This window comes from Talpa europaea (genome assembly GCF_964194135.1).
Source record: "Talpa europaea genome assembly, chromosome: 2".
NCBI classification, from domain to species: domain Eukaryota; kingdom Metazoa; phylum Chordata; class Mammalia; order Eulipotyphla; family Talpidae; genus Talpa; species Talpa europaea.
The window spans coordinates 6,010,645-6,033,476 of NC_140068.1; the positions used below are offsets into that span (position 1 = coordinate 6,010,645).

General features: G+C 43.6%; 1 protein-coding gene across 2 annotated transcripts in view; it reads left to right on the top strand.

Moving 5' to 3' along the window:
• The window catches only part of ESR1 (estrogen receptor 1), a gene marked incomplete at its 3' end in the record, with an annotated part of 250,975 nt that overhangs the window by 221,280 nt on the left and 6,863 nt on the right, over nt 1–22,832 (top strand). For both annotated transcript variants that reach the window (XM_084257024.1, XM_084257025.1), the window contains exon 6: nt 1,440–1,573. In XM_084257024.1, the coding sequence (XP_084113150.1) occupies nt 1,440–1,573 (134 nt within the window). The remainder of the gene's footprint in view (nt 1–1,439; nt 1,574–22,832) is intronic.

The window sequence follows — 22,832 nt, forward strand, 5'->3', positions numbered from 1 at the left end:
TAGTGGTTCTTGGTGGTCGTTATCTATTGATAAGCTTCTGCCTTTTCAGGGAACTTCCGCTGCACTTCCTCTGCTTCAGGCTGCTTCAGGCTGTTCTCTCCCCGCGCGCTGGGCACCAGCCGGATCTAGGGACCGTGGCGAAAGCCATTCCTAAAGATCACTGCGGGGAGAGGTGCAGCAGGTAGGGTTTTGCTGTTCTCCCCCTGCGCGCTGGTTGCCCAGCCGGACCTAGGGCCGGTTAGCCCTAAAGGTCACTGCAGGGGGAGGTGCAGCAGACAAAGAAGTGGTTAAAGAAATAATAGCATTCAGTGAAAAACGGTGCAATTGTTAAGAATAGTTGAGGAAGAACTCCAAGATACATTAATAAGAGGAAATAAAAAAAGGCGCGAACAATGTCTCTGGTGTACATGTTTGAAATGAAATGATTTTGTAATTTACAAGTATATGTCTAGACTATGCATTAGACCATTTTTATTTCTCTCTGACCCCCTCAAACATACCATAACCCACCTCTAGCTTGTGAACAACAACAATAAAATGGATTAATTCCTTTCATGTGCATTATCTCATTTAACTTCTGTAACAACCCTATGGGGGAAAAAACACTAATACTTAAAAAAATATTACATGCAATGAACTTTGAGATCGCTTATTTAATAGTTGCAACTATCAGTGTGAAATCTTTGACACCAAGGTTCTGTTGTGCAAGGAAAAAGCCCAAACTTCTAACAGCAACGTAAGACATTCTTCATCTCCTGTCCTTTACCGTCTTTCCCAGACTCATCTGTCTCCTCGCCTCTAGTACATGCTTCCATTTTTTTTCTTGCTCCTCCTCTTCCCCTGTTCAGGGGGAACAGTGACACTTTCACGCTTTCCTTCCATGAAGTCTGAAATTTCTTAATCAACTCATGCTGCCTGCCAGGCAAGTCCTTACCTGTCATTCTCAGCAACAGTCATGGTCCAGCACAAATTCTGTCTTAGTTACCACAGTTTCTACCACAGTTTCTGTGCCTGGCTGTATTACTTCAAGGCCATGAGCTTCTTGACAGTGGAGGCCCTGTTTTCATGCCCATAACCCTCACAAAGTCAAGAATTTAGTAGCAGATCAATAAATATTACACAAAATCATTTACCTAGTCATTTTGATTATGCATCGACTGAAGAACCCTACAGTAATATGTTGAACAGCTCTCCTAAGAATTTGAAATGAAAATGTTTTATTCATGGAAAATCTTTTTTTGACTTGCCTTAGAATTCAAATGCATGTTCGTGCTCCCTGTAGGGAATGGGCTGAATTTTTTTTGGTTACAGATTTGAAGCCATGGATTTTCATGAATGTGAATCATTCCATGTCCTGTGGAAACTTCTCTGTCCTTCCTCCTTTAGTGCTTTTCTCTCTTCTTCTTCTTCTTCTTTTTTATTTTTTTCTGTTTTCATAGGAACCAGGGGAAATGTGTAGAGGGCATGGTGGAGATTTTTGACATGTTGCTGGCAACCTCGTCTCGGTTTCGTATGATGAATCTCCAAGGAGAAGAGTTTGTATGCCTCAAATCCATCATTCTGCTTAATTCAGGTGAGCTGATAACAAATCATTTGTTTGTATTTTCAGTCAGACGTGAGCTTTGCACTGCAAAGGCATAGTCACCCATTGAAAGAAACCAATGACACACATTTGAAACGACCAGGTATTGCAGACTGCTTGGGGTGGTGGAGCTGTGCGGGGCAAATATGATGACTGACAAGCCAAAATGGGAAACTGAATCCAATGGCCTTTTTGTTGAAAAAGTTGCTTTGTTTCATAGGCACTGGGGATGTTTGTATTAAAGTGATACTTAGATAGAGACCAATGTCTTGAAGTCAGAGAGTAAGTAGATCAAGTACCTGAAGACTTATGACCAATTCTAATCCCTAGATAAGAAAAGAGCTTCTTCAGGCAGAACATGCTTCTGATAAAAATTAATTCACTGAAAGATCTGATTTGCTCAGAAGTAGAAAAACCTAGTCCTAAAATGCAAGAACATGGGACGCAGTGAATTGCCTGAGCTGAAAGAACAGATTTCCTTTGGGCTATGGTGTCTAATTCTACAGTCCCTTCCTGGTCATATGAGAACGCTTAGCTTAGAGCAGCATTTGTTTTTTTTAATTTTCCTTTTTGGAGTGGGATTGGCTGTTGCCCGGAGTCACTCCAGGTCGCCCAGATGGAAAATGTAGCTCAGTCCGACTTAGCACCCTGTCTCCCGCCAGCCCCTACACGTTTGGAACTACACACTCATCTGCAGTCCTCGGGGCCTGAAACTCAACGACCGGGTGTCAGCTGCCCCACCAGCCCCCTTTGCAGGGTCCTCTACGTCCACCCCTGCCTGACCTCAGCTTCAGCCTCACCCTCCATAGAAAGCAGAGCCATTGGGAAGCCCGACACCTGGGTTCCACTTAGTTTCTCACACCTTTCCCTACAGTCTCAAGTTTCCCACGAGCTGAACAGGGCCTTGCATGGCTCACCCAGGACAGGGCTGGGTACTTCCTCCTCTTCTCAGATGTTCTGTCTCTTCCTGGTGGATGCCAATTCCTCCCCACCTCCCCCAAGCAATTCTCCGCGGCTCTTCCCCATGCAGGTAAGCCCTATCCCCGAATGGGGGTCGTAGCAATCACTCTCACTTATCAACTGATCAATGGAAATCCGCACTGTGACCCCCGGCAAGGTCTGAATGACAGCGTGAAGTTTCCTGAATAAATAGTGTGGTCTGTGCTGAGGCAGAGATTACCACTGTGTTCGAGTTTCTGTTTCCACTCACACACATTGTGCTTTTCATTTTAGCCATTTGTCCTGCACATGGAAAGGTCCAGATCCCACAATGGCTCTTTATTGGAGGAGAGTTCTGGGACAGGTGCCACGCGGCTGCCGGTGCCAGGCCCCGAACCTGCCCCTCCTTCAGTGGAAGGCTGGCGCACCTGCCGCCTTGCGTGCGGCCAGGCTGTTACCTCAGGAGAGCAGGCTTCCCAGGGCTGGGACTGTCATCCCCCACTTTCCCCGGGACATAACACCTGGGCAGGAAGTGAAGTTATCGGAGTTGTAGAGTCAACACAGGTAGCTGCTCTGATCTCGGTAACCAAAAATCGTTCCTTCAGATCTCTCCAGCCTTTTCCTGTGTTCGTGTTCTGTCCTTAGACAGGGTGTTTTTAAAGGAGAAATGTTATTTTTAATAAGCAAGATTTTTACCATCCAAATAGTGAATTCCTAGGCCCGGGCTTCTTAAATCCCAGAGGAAAAAAGTTTCCACCCTCACAAGAGAATTTTTTCTTATTAAAGACTGGTGCCAGCACCTCAAAAAGCACTTTCCAGCACAAGCCTGAGGCCTTTCTTCCAGGGACTCCTGCTCAAGATGGCTCAACATGCCCCTCGACCCTTGTTCCCTGGCCTCCACCTCCGGATCTTCTGTGAGCTTCTTTGCACCTGAAGGGTTGGGCAGTTGGGGACATACAAGGTGCTATGTCCCCACAGAGCTTGCACTTGTATTTTTCATGAGAGATCAGCCTGGCAGCTCATCATTGGTGTCAAGGGCCGTGTTGTGGCTTGAGAACAGTAACAAAACAGAAACCATTGCTCCACTGAGAATGTGAAATCCCTCTTCTCACTACAAAAGGGAGCTTTGCTATGGACAAGCAGATCTGCTGCTGAGCACAGCTCCTGTGTGTCTCCTGTTGTTCCTGGAAAAGAGAATCCAAGCGGACAAGACTGAACACCCATGGTGTGGCAGGGGCCTCCACATTCAAACAGCAGGCAGTGCAAAAGCGTGGCCACCGTCAACAGTCCTTTCTCATTGCTGGAGGTATGGCTTTTTCTAAACATCTGCTGATTCATTGCTCTGAACTGGGGCAACTCTTCACCTGTCATGAAACAAATTGCAAAGTGACTCCAATGCCAGGAGTCTCTGACAGAAGCCAAGCTGGAACTCATTCAAGGAACCTGAGGTGGAAGATACTTTACTGATCCCTGGGAAGCAAGACCTCAGTGTCAGTGTCCTGAGGAACCTTGGGGGTAGTGGAGGGTCCCTGTCACTGGGTGCTGCGAGGACTGTTTACTTGGCCCTGACCGTTGGGCAGAGGCCTTTGGGGAGTTGAAAGGTTGTTGTGAGAACCTGCTAGGAATGTCTTTCTGGACACCCTGAAGGGGTTTTCTGAATGCCAGCTTTTCCATGGGAAGCTTTCTTCACGGCTATTTGTGAGTAGGAGATATCTGTCTCATTTAAGAATAATTTATGACTGTCCTTGCAAAAGCCTAAAATGATCCATAGAACAAACAGTTTTTCCACTCGCCACCAAAGGACAGAGACATTCCTGGTTAATCCAAAGATGCCTTAGTAAAATCAATGCCAGCTTCAAGGCATTCTGAGAACTGCTGGCTCAAGAGGGTTCAAGATGAGGGCAAATGCGAACACGAGAGAGGAGCTCAGGGCAGAGGCTGTGAGGGAGAAGCAGAGAGAGAAGAGAGGATTGGGGTCACATAAGGGGACCGAGAAAGAGACTCTGGCCTTTGACAGGGTTAGGGGTTAGTTAGGCTTCTGGCTTAAGGTTATGGTTAGGGTTAAGATTAAGGGTTAGGATTAAAGTTGAGGATTAAGATTAGGGTGTAGGATTAGGAGTTAAATTTAGGGTTAGGGGATGGGATAGGGTTAGGGTTCTTTCTACCTCGTGTGACTTCAGTTCTCATTGGTAATTCTAATAACTTCTCTTGCTTTCACACCCAGTTCAAATCCCTCCCAAGTCCACATGAGCTTTCCTTCTCTAGACAATTCTTGTACGGACAAACTAGCATTTGGTCAGTTGCTTGACTAATTTCATTCATCTGATCAATAATGTATCATTTGTTAAGTTTCTTACATGAACACTGTGTCAATGATACCAAAAATGTCACATTTTATTTTCAGTTTTAACCTAGATTGGTGCTTAATGTATGTGTGTCCTAATTTCCCTATTAACTATTATACTTTTACTTTTGCACTTCGTAGAATTTTCCCTAGAATTGTCAGGTATTGTTAGGCTTAGCAGATGCTTTTTCTGCTTGCCATGAGCAGGGTGACCTGGAAGTTCCCATTTTTCCTGCGCTGCCTCTGCTGTGATGGAGCACATCATCCTTTTCGTTACATGGAGGATCTCTATAACACCAAGCTATCACCGGGTAGGAGGAGTACCCATCTTGGGGGTTATTGTAAGATAAAGAGGAAATTGTTTAGTAAGTGTCTAATTGAGTTTCTGGGACACAGTAGGCCCTTGCTCAGTGATGCCATCCTCACTCATGGGAATCTCTGGTTTGAGGTGAGTCAATGGGTGCCTTTTATCAACATAATGAAGTGAAATCACTCCTCTTGCTACAAAAAAGGGAGCTTTGTTTTGGAAAAGCAGATCTGCTGCTGAGTACAGCTCCTGGGTGTCTCCTACTATTCCTGGAAAACAGAATCCAAGAGGACTCTGAATGGCGATGGTGTGGGACAGGGGACTTCCACAGTCAAAAAGCAAAGAGACTTAAAGAAATATTCGAGACTGAAGGAAATTAATAACATTAGCACCTGTGATTATGCTCCTGAGACTTTGTTGTGTTATTTATAATAGTTTGAGAAATTTCACATGGGTGGTTAATCCAAAGATGCCTTAGTAGAATCCATGGCAGCTCAAGGGTTATATTTGAAATTTAATATTGGTGGACCCTAGTAAAAACTGTGGCAAGCTGCTGCCACATCACGATGGGCTTGAACATTCTCCCCATCCCAAGTATGAGTCTCATAAACCCCCACAAGTGTCACATGACACTTTCACTGATTGTTTTTCAGGCTCAGGAAAACTCACAAGTCAAAGCTTAATATGTATAAATGTACAACCTTTAATAAATGTTTGGTTTGGTCTTCAAATTCAATTTAATAATAATAATTTTTACTGCTTTCTGAACCCCCTGATGGCCACACTTCTTTATATTCCCAAGTAATTCTGAAAAGTCGTACAACTTCCACTCGATAGTATTTTTATCCAACTGACTCCCTGGAGGGCTTGTCAGGTCCCTGATCTCAGATCCTCTGTCCCCTGTTTAATGTTCAGGAAGCATTTATTTCATGATTAATTTTATTAGCTTCTCATCACAAAGAATATTTCTTCTCTCAGGAGGTGAGTTCTCTGCACTCGCTCCATTAATGATTAGATAATTATTTGGAGCATTTCTATTTTTAAGTTTAGATAAGACAAGACAATAATTCAGAGTTCCTCTATTTGGCTGAGAGAACATTTTAAAAACATATTGACTATAAACACTAAGGATCATTAATTCTCCACAGTTGAAGGTTTCTGGCAGGAACAGGCTTTGGAAATCACAAGTAGGCACGTTGTCTGATATACCCATTGTTGTCACAGTGAAGATTTGATTGTGTTCTCTCTTGAGTTCTTTGTCACGTCAAGCTTTCTCTCCAGGGAGCCTGCTTCTTGCCATTATTTTGAGATAAATGGCACTTCATAGTTATTAAGTGGTTCCTTGTCTCCTCTCTGGTTTACCAGACTCTGTAGACTGTCACGCCAACTTTAGGAGCATTTTCCTTCTACCACCGTGGCCCAAAATAAGTCTCATGGTCTCTGTTAATTTCCTGAAAACTTGGTGTGACATGTATGGACTTTCTCATCAGACAAAGCGAGCATTTAAGAGAAGCAACTATGCCACTTAGGAGGTGTTGGGCACCCCTGGATAAGCTGCTTCCCTGAGCCTGGTATAGAAATAATGACACCTGTCTCACAGATTGTGACTATTGAGATAATGACCACCTAGTACCTGGCATCTAATACACACACACACACACACACACACACACGGTAGTTTGCTTTAGTCACACTCTAAATACAAACAATTCTGACTCTTGCTTCTATGAAAGAAATCACTATGTTCTTCTTAGCAGATAGTAAATTCTTGCCCGGGAATTCTGATGCAGGGTTTTGCTGCCACTGAAATTAAAAATCTGCCATCTTACGACAAAGATGTCCTTCTCGTGGCCAGAACCCAGTAAGATGGAGTGGGTTGGGCCCTTGCAGAGAAGCCTTAGAGCTTCTAATGTAGTGAGGGGACCAACCAAGTGCCTGTCATTGGGGGAAGGATTGGCAGTTCTAATGTCACGAACTCCTGGGTTGGGGCAGAAGACAGCCGCCGCTGGGAGACAGAAATCCTCCCAACATTCCCTATTTTAGGAGCAACTTCCATTCATGCTCACAGCCTCAAGGGAAGGAGCAGCTGCTTTTTGCTCTATGCTTCCAAGAGCACTGGCCAGAGGGAGGCCAACTCCCAGGGCCTTGATTCAACAACAGGTTGGCTGCCTGCAGCAGGGTCCAGAGATTATGTAAGCAGGGTTCATAAGTCTGAGTAATGTTGTTGCCCATTTTATTTTTTTTTATAATAAATTTTATTTTTATATTCCCCATACAATCACAACCCCCTTATTTTGACCCCAATCCCTCCCCTCCCGCCCCCCACCCCCCATAGAGTGTCTCTGGTTCATAGTTGTTTGTTGATTTTGATTTTCACTTTCTTATAGTTATTCATTTTCCTGGTCCCTTATTTAAGTTTTCTAGATTCCTGCTATGAGTGAGACCATCCGGTATTTTTCTTTTTCTTTTTGGCTTATTTCGCTGAGCATGATCCCTTCCAGCGCCATCCATGTTGCTGCAAATGGCATGTGTTTATCTTTTTTGATTGCTGAGTAATATTCCATGGTGTATATGGACCACATCTTCTTGATCCAGTCATCTATTTTTGGGCATTTGGGCTGTTTCCAAAGCTTAGCTATTGTAAACAGTGCTGCTATAAACATAGGGGTGCAGGTGTTCTTTGGAATGGATGTTTCTGTGTCCTTTGGGTAAATACCTAGGAGTGGAATTGCTGGATCCTGTGGAAGCTCTATGTTTAGTAGGTCCAGAAATCTCCACACAGCTCTCCATAGTGGTTGCCCATTTTAAAACAGGGAGAGGGATGCCACAGACTCCCCCAGTGCTGATTTAAAATGTTCTTTGTGTTTTACCTTTGTTGACATGTGAATACCATATTTATTTTTCATATGGACCATTAGGTATAAAATGCATATGTTATAACACTTTCATAAGTACAAAGCCAAACCAATTCACCGATTAAATACAAACTGAAGGGCAAACTGATGTTTTTGCCAACATTGAGTTGCTGTTCACCACTTGCTGGGACAAGACCTCTGGTCTGCTGGCCCCCCAAGCAGCCTTGTGATTCCTCAGTTCTACTGCCACTCACCTGCACTTAGAATGACTGCAGAACCTTTGCTGGTGCAGCCTTTGTCAAGAGCATACCATGTATGTATTATGCTTGCGTCTGCTCTGTCTGTATTTATCTAAGATAGTTAAAGTATAACTGCTCAGGCAGTCATAAGCACTGGAGGGAAACATGTTTCTTAGGAAACAGTCCAAAACTATTTGGATTCTCTAGCTTGGTGCATCTCAATACTCACAAATTTCAGTAATCTGAGGGTCTCTGGAAAAACCCCATATGGGCATCCATCTCTGGGTATTGTGATGTAATTTGTTCAGGGTGGGACCTGGCCCTCGGTATTTGTTTAAAGCTCCCCACGATGACTCAGATCTTACCAGAATTGAGAACCACTGATCTAACTGATGTTAATATCTTAATGATATGTCTTAGACTCTCACTGAGATCAATGCATATGATTTTGAAATCTGAAAGACAATTTAAACATCTGAAAAAATATATGAAATAAAATAATAATTAAAAATAAATAAATAAAAATAAAAATATTAAACAAAAAAAGAATCCTTCTCAGGAGTAGGGGTGCCCAGTTTGAAAACTAATGGTGCAGTTGCTGGAAGCTTCAGCTAAATTAAAACATTTCTCTAGTGCGTGATAAAACCTGTCACTTTGCTAACAGTGAGGGAGCAACCTTGGGTGCCTAGGACCGTGCCAGGCACTGGAGACCCAGAAATGACGAGGGTGAGTCTTTCACACCCTGGGAAGGGACAGGGGCACAGACCCTGAACTGTTCTGTCATCATGGGCAGGGCTGTGATGCAGGCACCCCAGGGGCTTGCAGGGACACCACAATAGAGAACTTCCATGTGGACCAAGGCTTTAGCTGAGTCCCAAGGGTGGGTAGCACTTAGCTAGAGACAGGAGAACGGTAGCAGGGAAGTCCTGCCTCTACCCTAAGCTAACAGTGGCAGCTCATCAAGCCACTGGACCCTCTCGTCTGGTTCCCCCAACTATTTAAATAAAAATAATGATTCTAAACAGTCTCGTTAACCCTAGAGATTTGCTGTGATATCCCTAGATAATTTAAAAACATCAGCTACTAGCGCCATTATTATTATAGTCTGCTTTTATTCAAAAGGGAAAATATTAAGTGCTCTGATGTCCTACCAAAATTTTGATGTCAAGATCTCCTTGCTCTAATTAGACAGCTAGAACTACAATTGGACCCACGCTTGGGAAGATGCAGGCGCCTCTTCCTACACCCTGTCCTGCACCGGAACTTGGGTCTCAAAGTGTTTTCACCTGGAACTGAAGAAAACCCTGGGAAAATAATGGCCTGATCCTACTGATTTCTTAAGCGCAGAAGTACATGAAATATTATTTTCAATGGGATTTTCTTTGCCCTCCAAGATGCTCACAAAGCAATTGAAAGTCATAACTGAACAGGTTTGCGTTGGTGAGGCCTGGGATGGGGCCTCAGACTCTCTTGTCCAGCCTTGCGTCGACACCAAACATCCCCACCCTTGCTTGGAAGCCCAACTTCTGAGTCCAGCCTTGCCCCTTGAGCCCCTGGCCCCCTCCCTGCTTTCTGGGGGTCGGGGGAGATGGACAAACAAGCTCCATCCGCAAGCTCCGTCTCCCCTTCTTTTCTCCATGGTGTCACTGAACCCACATGAGCTTCTGCCTCCTTTGATACTTGTCATGCTTTTGTCCAGGTTGGCTGAGGTGACCTCAACTCTGTTTTCTCTCAGTTTTTATTTTCTATCAGTTTGTTTGCCTTTATTTTCTACCATATAAAAAAAGAGAGATTTGGACTTGGAATAAGATCTCTTGCTCTTGTATTACAAGATACATCAAAATGGCCACATAATGGTGACCATTACCATTGAACTGAGAGCCATGGCTTGATAAGCTCTTGCTTGTTAGCTGAACTACCACTTCTTGAGGACTTTCTGCTTTCTAGGCATGGAGCTAAGTGCTGGAAATGCAAAGCTGCCTTCAGTCACCTCATCTGTAAGATGGGAATAAGATGGGTTCCTCCATGGCCGTCCTCTGCGGCCCCAGGACCCGCAGACATGCAACGTGATGATGCAGTGGTTGACCAGTGAGGCCCTTCCTTCCAGCCGACCCCATGGTCTGAAGAGAACAGAAATATGGGGAGATAATTAGTCTTTTAAAGAGTAAAACTGTGATTTGGTTAGTTGAGGATTATAGAATGTATAAAGAAGGACATAAAACCCACTTGAGCAGCCAACCATGTGGCCATTTTTTTAAAAGATTTATTTATTTACGCATACAAGAATTGGGTTACAGGCCAGAGATGTGTGGGGTGGAGGTGAGTGGATTCACCAGAGACAGAGTGGGGATCAGAATAGGCAGATCTACTGAAATACGCTGCTGAGGGGAGCAGCGGGCAAGACAGGAGAGGTCTGCTGTGCCATGTGGGTAGCTCCCTGGCCAGGGATGGAACTCGTGCTGCAGACGCTGCAGACAGCTTCCCAGTGCTATGCTTAACCCCTTGCACCACCAGGGAGGCCCCCATGTGGCCATTTTGATGTATCTTGTTGTAGTACAAGAGCAAGGGACTCTAATTCCAAGTCCAAATTCCCTTTCTGCTACTTGTTAGTTGTATGAACTTTGGGCAAGTGGCTTAACTCAAACCCAATTGTTCTTCTGTTTCCTTGTCCATGAAATGGAGATCACAGCAGTGCCCAGCTGTTAACACAGGTTGGCTTAGAACAATGTCTCCTGCACTGACATTCAATTCCTCTTGGGCACTATTTCATTCTTTTTTCCCTACTGCGTGTGTAGGTATTCATGTTCAAATTGATGTTTATACATTGTGATTAGGATTGTACACATGTGTTATCTTTTAAAATAAGATTTGAAATGACTGCATGATCACTCACAAGGTTATTACAACACCTATTCTAACAGATCTAATATTGTTAAACACTCCAGTGATTTCTTTTTTAATAATTCTAAATAATGCTTTCTGCATTCTTGGAATACTCTTCAGCCCTGCCTCCCCTTTGATTATGACTTTGCGTGTGTTTTTAGAAGTAGATTTACTGAGTGAAAGGGTGTAAACATCTTTAAGGTTTTACATATACGTTGCCTTCTGTTTTGGAGAGTTTTACTGACCACATTGTCCCATCAATGCAAACTTATCCTGAAGTAGAGGAGGGAAGTGGAGGTGGGTGCAGACTGATGGAGGTCAGAGAGCCTGGAGCTCACTTTGGCCCAGCTGCTTCCCCTGCTGCGAAACTCCCACGGTCAGGAATTTCTACACAGGCTATGGTGTAAGCATCCTATTATAAAGATCCCAAGTTCAGCCCTTTTGAAACAAATTATGGTCTTAGAGAATTTTGTTGTATTTCGTCATCTACATAGGTGCTAGTTGTGTTGATTTTAAGTTTTGTAATTTGCATACACACTATAATGGTGAACAGTTCTTATTCCAGCCACTCACTCAGGGTGTATGAAGAGTTGGCATTTATGTCTCACCTTCTATCTTTGGTTGCTTTGCCATTGATTTTTTTAAGGTAAAATTTACAAAACCAAAGCCAAGAGGTGGAATGGCTGTACGCTTCTGGAAACCTCCCCCAAGGAAGGACAGCCTGGGTCTCCCTCTGCTTTGTTAGCACTGAGTTCTGGGGCTCTGTGTGATTGACATGACCTTTCCTAATCAACATGAACTTGGGAGTAGCCGTTGCTGTGTGACTCCCCTGCTGTTCCAGCTCCAGCCTGTCTCTGGTGACCAGGGAGCTGCTGGTGCCAGGGCGGCCTATCTAACCCTATGAGGCCCCAAGAAGAAAACCCAGTCCAGTCTCCAGATTTTTGCTTCTGGACACAGACAGTGGCCAGCTGCACATCATACTGCAGTCGGTTCCTGGGCTGGCTAAGCCTAAATGTTAGGAGGACATGGGCAGGACCAGTTGATTCTTTACAACTGGCATCAGTAACAGCAGTGAACTAAACCCAGAGTCTAAGATTCAACTCATCTTGAAAGGTGGCGCATCTGCCCTTTCTCCTGTGATACCAAATGACGCTCTTAGCGTGCGAGAGCAAACTCTTCCCATTCAGTCAGAGGCAAACGTAGCAGCCTGCAGCTGAGCCCCTCTGCTCCATGCACCTCCCACTTGACAGGCCTCTGGGGAGGACAGACCGTCAGTCTTCAAGGCTCATCTTCTTTCGTGCTTCGGTACACAGTCAGTGATGGGTGATATACCACAGGTGTTTCCAGCTAAGAAAATTATTCACAGAAGCTTAAGCCACACAATTGTTAGCTCCCTATCCTAGCAAAATGACAAAGCTTCAAGAGTATCAGAAATATGAACTGTCTGAGGATGATAGAAAGTATTATGAAAATAGTAATAAGTAATAGCTCTGCAACAAGCTCCTTATTCCTTGGAATATCCATTCACTAACTAAACTTCCTTCTCATAAGCCCAGGTGTTGACAACATTCAGAAAATAATAGGAATGAAAAGGGACCTTGATTCTGAATTTTAGTAACATTTCCCTTAATAAATTACAAAAGTAATACCCAAGGCCAAGAACTTAGAAGTACAGAAAAGCCAGCACGAAAACTAATGTCCCCAGTAATCCTGATTGCACTACACAGACAGAATCATGGTTAGCATTTTGGTGAAAGTTTTTCGTTCGGGGGGCTCTTAGGAGGTAATGTGTGCTCTGTTCCCCTTCCTTTCTGTTCCCCATCTCATTCCCTCTTTTGAAAAGCTACATCACCTGCAAATCATTCCAAGAGTTATTAATTTGCTCAAATATCTCTGGAGATGCATCTGTTGGCTGTCGTTTTCAGTTTCTCACAATTCTTGAAGTTAGGAAATACTTGGAGCAGCTTTACAGGCCTAGGCCAGGAGTGAGGAGCCCTGGGCCAGTGCTAGTTTGAGCCCTGCCATTTATTTACCCACAGAGCATCCTGGGCAAGACCAGCCAAGCTCCATGACGGACACCCCATCCCTCCTGCCTTACCATCTACTTGTTTTGTTTCCTTAACCGCTCTCTCTCCCATGTAAAATAACTGAAGTATGTTGGCAGGGAGTGGGAGGGGGTTACATTAAAACATTTATTTATATGTTTGCTTATATATTTTATTTATTTAAATTTATTTATTTATGCATACAGGAGCTGGGGTGTAAGCCAGAGGTGTGGGGGTGGTGGTGAGATGATTCACCAGAGAGAGTGGGGAGCAGAGCAGGAGTAGCTACTGACATACACTGCTGAGGGGAGCAGCGGGTGAGGCAGGAAAGGTCTGCGCCATGTGGGTAGCTCCCTGGCCAGCCAGGGATTGAACTCGTGCTGCCAGTGACTGGCGATAGCTTGCTAGCACTGTCTTTAACCCCTGCACCACCTGGAAGGCCCTTGCTTATTTATTTTAGAGCAGATTTAGGTTCACAGCAAAGTTGAAAGGTAGGTACCGAGATTTCCCACTTGCCCCCGCCTTTCCCCAAATACAAAGCTTCCCATATATTAAAATCCCACACCAGAGTGGAACATGATGGTGGCCCTTCATCCACACACCAGTCATCACCTAAAGTCCATGCGTTATGTGAGGGCTCACTCTTGGCGTTGTACATTCCCTCGGTTTTGACAAATGGCTAATGACATGATGGTATCACACAGAGTGGTTTCACTGTCTGGAAAGTCCTTAGTGTTCTACCTCTACATCTCACCTTACTCCCTAGTCCCTAGTCTTACTGTCTCATTAATCTTGCCTTTTCTAGAATGTTGGCTGGAATCATGCAGGGTCTAGCCCTTTCATGTTGCTTGAACTTAGTAACATTCATTTAAGATTCTTCCATGTCTTTTCATGGCTTAATAACTCATTTCTTTTAAACTCTGGGTAATATTGCCTTGTCTGTTTTGCCATAGTTTATGTATCCACTCACCTGTTGTAGGACATCTTGTTTGCTTCCATGTTTTGGCAATTGTGAATAGCAGCACAGGTCTTTGTGTGGACATTTTCAATTCATTTGGGTAAATACCAAAGATTGTTGGGTCATATAGAAAGAGTATGTTTAGTTTTGTAAGAACTGTCTTTGAAAATGGTAGTCCTCATTCATACTTGGCAAGGAATAGTGCTCTTGTTTCTCTATGTCCTTGTCAGCATTTGGTGTTGTCAGTATCCTAGATTTTAGCCATTCTATTAAGTGTGCAGTAATATCTCATTGTAGTTCTAATTTGAAATTCTCTAATGACAGATGGTTATTTGCCATATGTGTATCTTTTTTGTGAGGTGTCTATTTAGGTCTTTTGTCCATTTTCAAATTGTGTTCTTCGTTTTCTTATTGTTGAATTTTGAGGTTCATTGGCTATGTTGCCTGAGGCCTTGATCAGTTATGTCTCTTGCAAATATTTCTTCTAGTCTTTGGCTTGTCTTCCCATTCTCTTGAGGTGAGAGCTTTCTTCTTTTGATGTCTTGTATTCCAAAAAGAGCATCTAAGCCACAAAACATGGAACCACAAGACATAGAAGGAGAGGCTGAGAAAGTGGATTCTGGTTCCCCTCTTGCTTTAAAAAGAAGTTTTCAGGGCCTCCCCAGTGGCACAGCGGTTGAGCGCTGAGCTGTGAAGCTGCCCGCAGCCTCTGCAGCGCTGGTTCAATCCCTGGCCACCGGCGAGGGTCCCACATGGCGCGCAAAACTCTCTTGCTATGCCTGCTGCTCCCCTCAGCAGTGTACTTCATCAGTCTGCCTGTTCTGTTCCCTGCTCTGGCTCTGGTGAATTCACTCACCCTCCCATGCTTCTGACTATACCCAGTGCTTATATAAATAAATAAGTAAATCTTTAAAAATAAATAAATAAATATAAAAAGAAGTTTTTACCCAGTTCACATGTGAAGGATTCGTGACATAGGTTCACCTTTTTTTAAAAAAAAGATTTATTTATTTTTATGCATATAAGAACTGGGGCACAGGCCAGGGGTGCAGGGGGTGGTGGTGGTGAGAGGATTCACCAGAGACAGAGTGGGGAACAGGACAGGCAGATCTACTGAAATACACTGCTAAGGGGAGCAGCGGGCAAGACAAGAGAAGAGAGATCTGCTGCGCCATGTGGGTAGCTCCCTGGCCAGATGGGGATGGGATCGAACTCGTACTGTAGAGGCTGTGGACAGCTTCACAGTGCTATGCTTAACCTCTTGCACCCCCAGGGAGGCCTCCAGCTTCACCTTTTAGAGGGAATTTTATTCTCAAAGTTATTTTCTGAAATAAATGAACTAAAACACTTTTAAAATCCATAATTTTGAAGTTCTGGATCTCCTTTTTGAAAAGTAATTATAACCTTTCTCTCTTTAAGGAAAAAATGAGATAAAGCTGTCACAGCCATGCAATACTTTTCCACACAATTTCGATCCACTGTAGAACTCACTTGAAGCAACAACTTATACCTAAAGAATAAATAGATAACATCTACATGTCCTCTGATCTCACTGAAAAGTGATTTTTGACATTAATTAATTTTTTGGAAAGTAATCATAGAAATATCAGCCATGTCAATTCTCAAGGAAAATAGGAGAAAATATATGTGAAACTTTGTCACTCTGGAAATAAATAAGCAAACCAGAACAAAAAAAAAACCATGGCCTTCATTTATTCATGCCCAAAGCTGAACATCAAAGCACATTTAAGCACTGCTGTTCAACTTAGGATAAGACGAACATGTGCATTTTGGCAAATTACATATTCTCAGAAAATATGCTATTTATTTCTGGACTTGAGGCTAAGTCAGATGAATGTTTGATGGTGTTTTATAAATATGTTTATTGATTTGGCAGAGGGTGGAGAGAAGTCTTTCTCACCATCTTATTCAGTATATTGCCTATACTAGAGGAATCCCTAGTGCCAAAAGCTTGGAAATGGCTTCCTACATGTTGTGTGTTGCAAAGGGATTAAACCCATAATTGACACAATCTGTAAAAAGAGAAAAGAATGTGAAGAAAAGAATAAATCCAGGAGTCAGATGACCTAGCACACAGAAGTCCATCTGTACATTTCCGAGGAGTAGGCCATAAATTTGGCACTAAATTTCCTCTACTTGGCCAAAGCAAAGAGAGCACATTCCATTTTAGAGTTTGTAGGCCTTTAATGAAATAAAATAGACTAGTTGCTCAAAATAAAAACTCTCCTCTAGGCAAATCTCTACAAAGTTTGTTTCTTACATCCAGGGGTGATAAGGATTGTACAACCGAGAATTTGTGTTTAATTTTCTGGTATAAAACTAGAGTGCAGATATTTTTGGTTGCCAGTTATGAGAAGATCCATATAATCTGATAATCAGTGGGGCAGGTGTTGGGGTAAAGGCTTCCTATGAAGTTGGTAAACTGTGCGGAGTATGAGATGGGATAAGCTCAATCCTTACAATGGCACCAAAAAGAGTGAAGGTCAAGGTTTGGGCAGAAGCATTGATAGGATTGGCAGGATTCATAATGAGGAGAAGGAAATGTTCACATGATGTTTCATCTCACAATGTTCTAGATCATGAGTCTAGACTCCAATCTGCTTGTTCTTGGTCATTTTCTTCCCTAGATGTCTGGTATGGAAATCCAGGTGTGTTCTGCTCACTGCTACTGTGTAATAAATTATCCCAAAATTTAATGGTTAAAAAAAAGTTTAGATTCTATTGGTTGTATATTGGGATAGGGCCAGAGCAAGTGGATTGACCCTTCTCCATGATATCTGTGGCCTAGGGACTCAGATAGTGAAACTCATCAACTAGGGGTAGTTTGATAGCCATGGATTTGAATCATCTTGAGATATCTTTATTCACATCCTGCCAATGGATGACAGCTGTAGGCTGGGATATTAGCTGGAACTGTCAACTGGAGTGCTTATATCTGGTCTCACTGTGTAGTCTGGGATTCTTCACAGCCTGATACCTCTGAGGAGGCAGCCAGCGCTCCAGAGACAAGTGCCCCAGCTGCTGTTGCATAGCTGGGTATGGCAGTCCCGACAGCCATGTGGCATCATTTTCATCTCATTCTATTGATGACAAGCAAGTTATGGATCCCCCAGACTCAAGGTCTAGACTGCACATCTCCACGAGAAGGGAGGCTTGGTCATGTTGTTGAGAAGCATGACGGATGACAGAGATTGTTGTAGTCCTTTTTAGAAAATACAATCTGCCCCAAAATGTGAGAGCCATTTCCTGCTCTGGGGTGTTGTTCCATTGTCCTTCCAAGACTAGGCAAGAGATGGTAAGATCCAGGGAAACAAATTCATTTGGGATTTTTTGGCCTGCCTTTCCTGGGAAAAAATCATGAAACCTTCAGGCTTCCTGAGAGCAAGCCGGCTTCCTGAGAGCAAGCCAACTTCCTAGAACTAGGAGTTCCATGTGGAACCTTGTGAACAAAATATTCTATTGATGGGCTGCTCATTTCCATTCGTGTCTCATCTGAACATCTTTTTGACCTCAAAAAGATAGTAACTGCCTGGGGAATAGGGAAATAAGAACCTTGGCTGTCTCTTAATGTGTTACAGATGTAACTAACAAAAATAAGGCTCCTGAGCAAAGTATAGCTCCATAATGGCTTTTCCCTAAAAGGTGTAAGGCTTTTATGATACTGTTTATTACAAAAATTAAGAACTGATTTCATGTATAAAAGGGAGCTGCATGACTGCCACTTCAGTTATTTTTTGGAAAAGTACACATTTAAGATTTCTTCTCAAGTCTGTTGAATCAGTATAACCATCTGAGATCATTAAGGGATTTGTCTTTTGAATCAAGTTGAATCCATTGTTATACCAAGTAGTCATCTTCTAGAATGTCTATTAGATTTCACTAAACTTTTGATTAAATTGATAAATGTCACTGAATCTTTAACATAAGAGTTCATGGTTGTCTGTGCCAAGAAGGCACTTGTGGCTGCACAGTGATGCCAAGTGAATGGGGCCACCATGTTCCCAAGTTGTGTTCTGGCAAGAATGCTTGTCTTCATTGTGACCTCTCTCACTCTGAGTCCACACAGAAGAGGACTTGGATGAATGGGTGATCTTCCAAAGGCTAGTAACTGCAAAACTGGGTGATGGACAGGTTCTTTTACCTTTCAGCTAAATAAACATACTTCGGTAGATTCTGGACAAATACTCTTTTTGTTTGATTCTTGAAATGAGAAGTCAGTTTCTGCATGGCTTAGTGCAAACTCTTTGAAATAGTTGTGCTGTTGAATGCTATGCTGCATCTTTGAATCCTAACTACCTAAACGTCATAACATTCTGCACTTAGTGCTTTGAATTTACTGGTTGCTAGGTTAATATCTGGAATGAATGGTTAGCATGATGGGATGACAAGGTGATTCTAGAATCTAAATCATGTTTCCATTGAAATATATGATCCCACTAACACCAGGGAAGAGAAATAATTTCTCAGCAAATCGTGCAATCTAAGGTGTGGAAAATGGCAATGAAAGAAGCTATATAAACATCCCTCTGAATCTATCTCTTTCTTCTTCAGTTCTGGATTCACTTCTTTAGTTAGTAAGTCATGAAATACTTCTCACCTCGCATTAGAGAAGGAGCATTGCTGCAGCAGATGGGCTCCAAAGTGCCTTATGGTTCAAGCACATAGAGGCTTACTTCTTGTTTGCTTAAGGATGCCAGGTACAGGAACAGGTTAGTGTCAGAGCCCTCTGCCGTGGGTCATTCAGGAACTCAGACTAAGGAGGGCTCTGCTGTCCCCACCGGGTGGTTTCCAAGGTCTTCCTAAGCGTGATCTCCATTCTAACCACCCCAGCCAGAAAGTGTAGTGAAGAGCACGACATGGCAAGGGAAGGCAAGGGGAAGACCTTCTCTCAGTAGTGTTAGCATTATAAAGAGGCGCTTTTTGCAGAAGATACATTCATGTTTTCAAAAACTTATATTTTAATTGCTACAACATGAGAAGACTGTGTGATTCTCAATCCTAGCTATGCCTCAGACTCATAAATTGGGATTTTTTTAAAAAAACACATGTACTCTCAGCTTCCAGTCTAGATATTGGAGCGGAGCTCCAGCTGCTGCATCTTGGGAAACTCCAGGAGCTTCATAGTCAGTCACCTGTGGGAATTACAAGTCTGAGAGCAAACATTGCCAGTATAATAAAACATGCATATCACTCTGATTCTCTGAAAGGAAACGGATAATTGTTTCTCTATACACACATCATTTTTAAATCAACAAAATTGCTTGTCATATAAAGAAGAAATAATATTAAATTAATTAAAGATAAAATGCTGTAGATTTCAATGCAAATGTCCAGGTTTAGCTGTAGTTGAAGATATAATAAAGTAGTAAAATACTTGCATGTGTTTATAGTGAAGATTTGGACATAAGATGATGAGAAGCCTTTCGCACAAGATGTATAGATCTGTGAAATTGTAGAGGCAGAGATGGACACCTGAATAAGCAAACTGAAAACTAACCAAAACCTATTTATATGGGACAAGAAGAGAGAAATAAATTAACTGATTGATAACATGCTTAGAAAAAAACAAAAAACAAAGACTTTGTGCCTCTCAAAGCAAAAAAAAAAAAAAGAAGAGGATTTTCCAAATGAGCTAGGTGTTATTGTAAGTGCATCATCAAAGTAATTCCATTGCAGAATGGCCAAAATAAATAGAAATATATATCCTATCTTAATAGCCCATGTATGCAGGCACATATTCAATCTCTAGCCCCTAAAAAGTCCCCGGGGACTATATTCTTTGGACAGCAAGGAAAAGAGATGATGGGTTGGAAAAAGAAACAGTAATATACATAAGCCCATTCAAAAGTGTGTGGGAAACCTCTGAGAAAATGTCAGTGTGAGGCAGAAAGACATGAACCCCAAATAACTTTCATACGTATTTTTTACAAAATAGATTTTTCATCATGTCACAAAATTATTAAAAAGCATGTAGGCGGCAATAACAATATTTCATTGATGTCTTCTATTTTATAATAGTTGGTTCCAAAATTGTCTAGAAAAGTTTTACATCTTTTCTAAATCTGCATTCAGTAGTGTTGTTGCTGTGGTGGTCCCTGCATACCTGTCCCGATGGCATTTCAACTACATGTAGACTTGGAAAATTTATATGACACATTCCATGAACAGACTGCAGGAGGAAAATCAGTTACTCCATCATTTTGAGGATTTAACTCAGTAGAACATTCAAGAAGAAGTCCTTTCCGGTTTGAGACTGTCCTGCAGTTGGTAGCACCTTCCATGAAGTGACCTCAGCGACCTCGAGCTGCCTGACACCTAACAGGGCACACGGCCATCTGAGGAGGAGAGGCCTCTGTCACGGGAGGCAAAAAACAAGGCTCATCCTGGCCTCAGAGGCACTTCCGGACAAACACACAGGAAGCCCAAAAGACTGATCTGCCGATGGAGCTCCAAATCTATAAGTGGGAGTTAAAAATGAGGGGAGTGGGCGCTCCTTTTTATGTTGCTGAGTGGCAGCTTTCTGGCCCAAAACAGTCACACTGTGGACTTGTGGACTTGTTCTCCTTTGAGTCATTCCTTTTTATTTTTTGGTGAAGCTGCCATAGACTGAAGGACTCACCCAGGGTCCACTGTCACATTCTTCCTTTTAGAAAAGAAAAAAAAAAATGTGGCCTTGCGTGAAGAATTTGTCCTCAAGCATCTGGAGGCCAGCAAGGACTCCTCTTCTGAAGGAAGAGTCAGCATCCTCTTCTGAAGGAAGAGTCAGAGGCGCCCCCTTCTGCAGGTCCAGGGCAGGGCATGCTGGTGTCCAGGGTCTGGGCACCGTCAGGGTCAAGTTCATATGTGCACCACCATGTCCATGCCAGAGGTGCTCCAGCTGCCAGAAGAGTCTCTTCTGGAAAAGTGAGGGGTGAAGAGGGCACTCCTGTGGATGGGGGACAAAAAAGTAGGAGGAAGTCCAAGGAGAGCTGGGGCAGTGAGAGTTTGAATCGAGGTCGCCTGCCTATGGGGGTGTCCCATTCATTTTCTCTCACCAGATTTCTGCAACAACTCTTCATTTATCTCCCCTGTGTTGGCTGCAAGATTCAGAATACTTGGGAGTTGGGATTTGCCAACAACACTTCAGGCCTGGATAATGACATACAGATTGTTTTTTTCCATCTTTGGGATTTGGAACAGCCTCAAGAGTTGCAAAAGCCTTGCCTTGTTGCAGGAATATTTCTGAAGGCCTGCACTGTCTGATCTCTGGCTCCATGCTGCTGGGAACAGCAGCACAGCCGTGAGGGGTGGCAGAGACCACCTGGGATATGGAAATTACCAGAAGCCTTCCTTTGCTCCTGCCAGAGCACCTGAAGCATACTGGGAATCTGGATCTCGGTTGTTCCTCTCAGATGGCCCCCAAGGGGCAATAGGTAGCAAACGTAGCCCACATTTTGCCAGAAAAGCCCAAATGGATGATCGCTGCTGTTGTCAATTATTGGCATTTCAACAGGACTGTATTTTTATTTCTCAGTGTCTTTGCACAGCTAGGAAGCATCTGCTGACAAGGATGAGATGATAAGCTGTATTGGTGCCAAAACAGGACTGGAAAACAGTCTTGTTCTGAGAAAGGCCTGCATCCTGAGAGTCGGTGTTAAGAAAATGCTTTTCCACAGGCAGCAGCTGGTTAAAACATGCACGTTGAAAAGACAAAGTGAGACTTGCAGTGCCTGTGAGGTGACCCATGCGTGCACACCGTAGGTTAGCCTGCACCAGCATTGGTGTGGCCAGGGAGGGGGGTAGTGGGGAGCCTGAGAGAAATTGTCCCACCCCAGCGGCAGCTCAGAGCCCCAGTCTGGTCTCTGCATGGCTGAGATTCAAGCGCCTCGGTCTCTAAACTTGGGCACGCAGCGTTACCTTCCCAGGCAGAGACTTCGAAGCTGTTTGTGCCTCGAGTCTGTGGTTTCTTTGAACAAGAACGGCCTTTTGGTGAATAAATTTGTCATCCTGGGTGGTAACAAAAAAGGAAATCGGTGGAAAATGCATCATCCAAGTTGGATTTACTCAGCTCTGTGGCCTGGGCAGCTTCCCAGGAAAGTCTGCCAGAGCAGGGCCTCCAGAGACCCAAAGCTGGCGTGTGTGTGATGACACAGACGTGAAAAGAGGCAGCGCCATTCGGCTCCACAGACACTGCCCTGACCCCAGGCACCGCGCACACCTTCCCCGCCACCTGTTCCTCCAGGCCCACCCCAAGGCACTACTCCTTTCAGCCCACAGGGAACCTAAAATGAAGTGATCCAGCAATTTCTCTCTTCTCCCACCGCCTGTCCTGTGCTGACTCAGTCCGGGCTCTGTTTGCTTTGGAGCAGAGTGCCTCTGGGTACCAAAACTACCATGTTCTCTTCAGCGGTTTGCAGTTCAAGCTCTGACGTTTCTGATGTTGGCGTTGGTTTTAAACTTTTGCCACTTTCCATTCTGGGCCATGACAACTGCTCACTATGAATTCTGCTGTGTGGATGCCTTCCCTCCTCCCAGGCTGCCCGCCGCTGATTCGTCAGCACCTACCAGTGCACACCTGCGGACTGATAAACTTGGGAGCCTTTAGCTTAAAGGTACCAGTGAGGACAATTGGGGAAAGAGGTGGGGGACAAGAAATATATTTATGGGAGGCCCAGTAGGC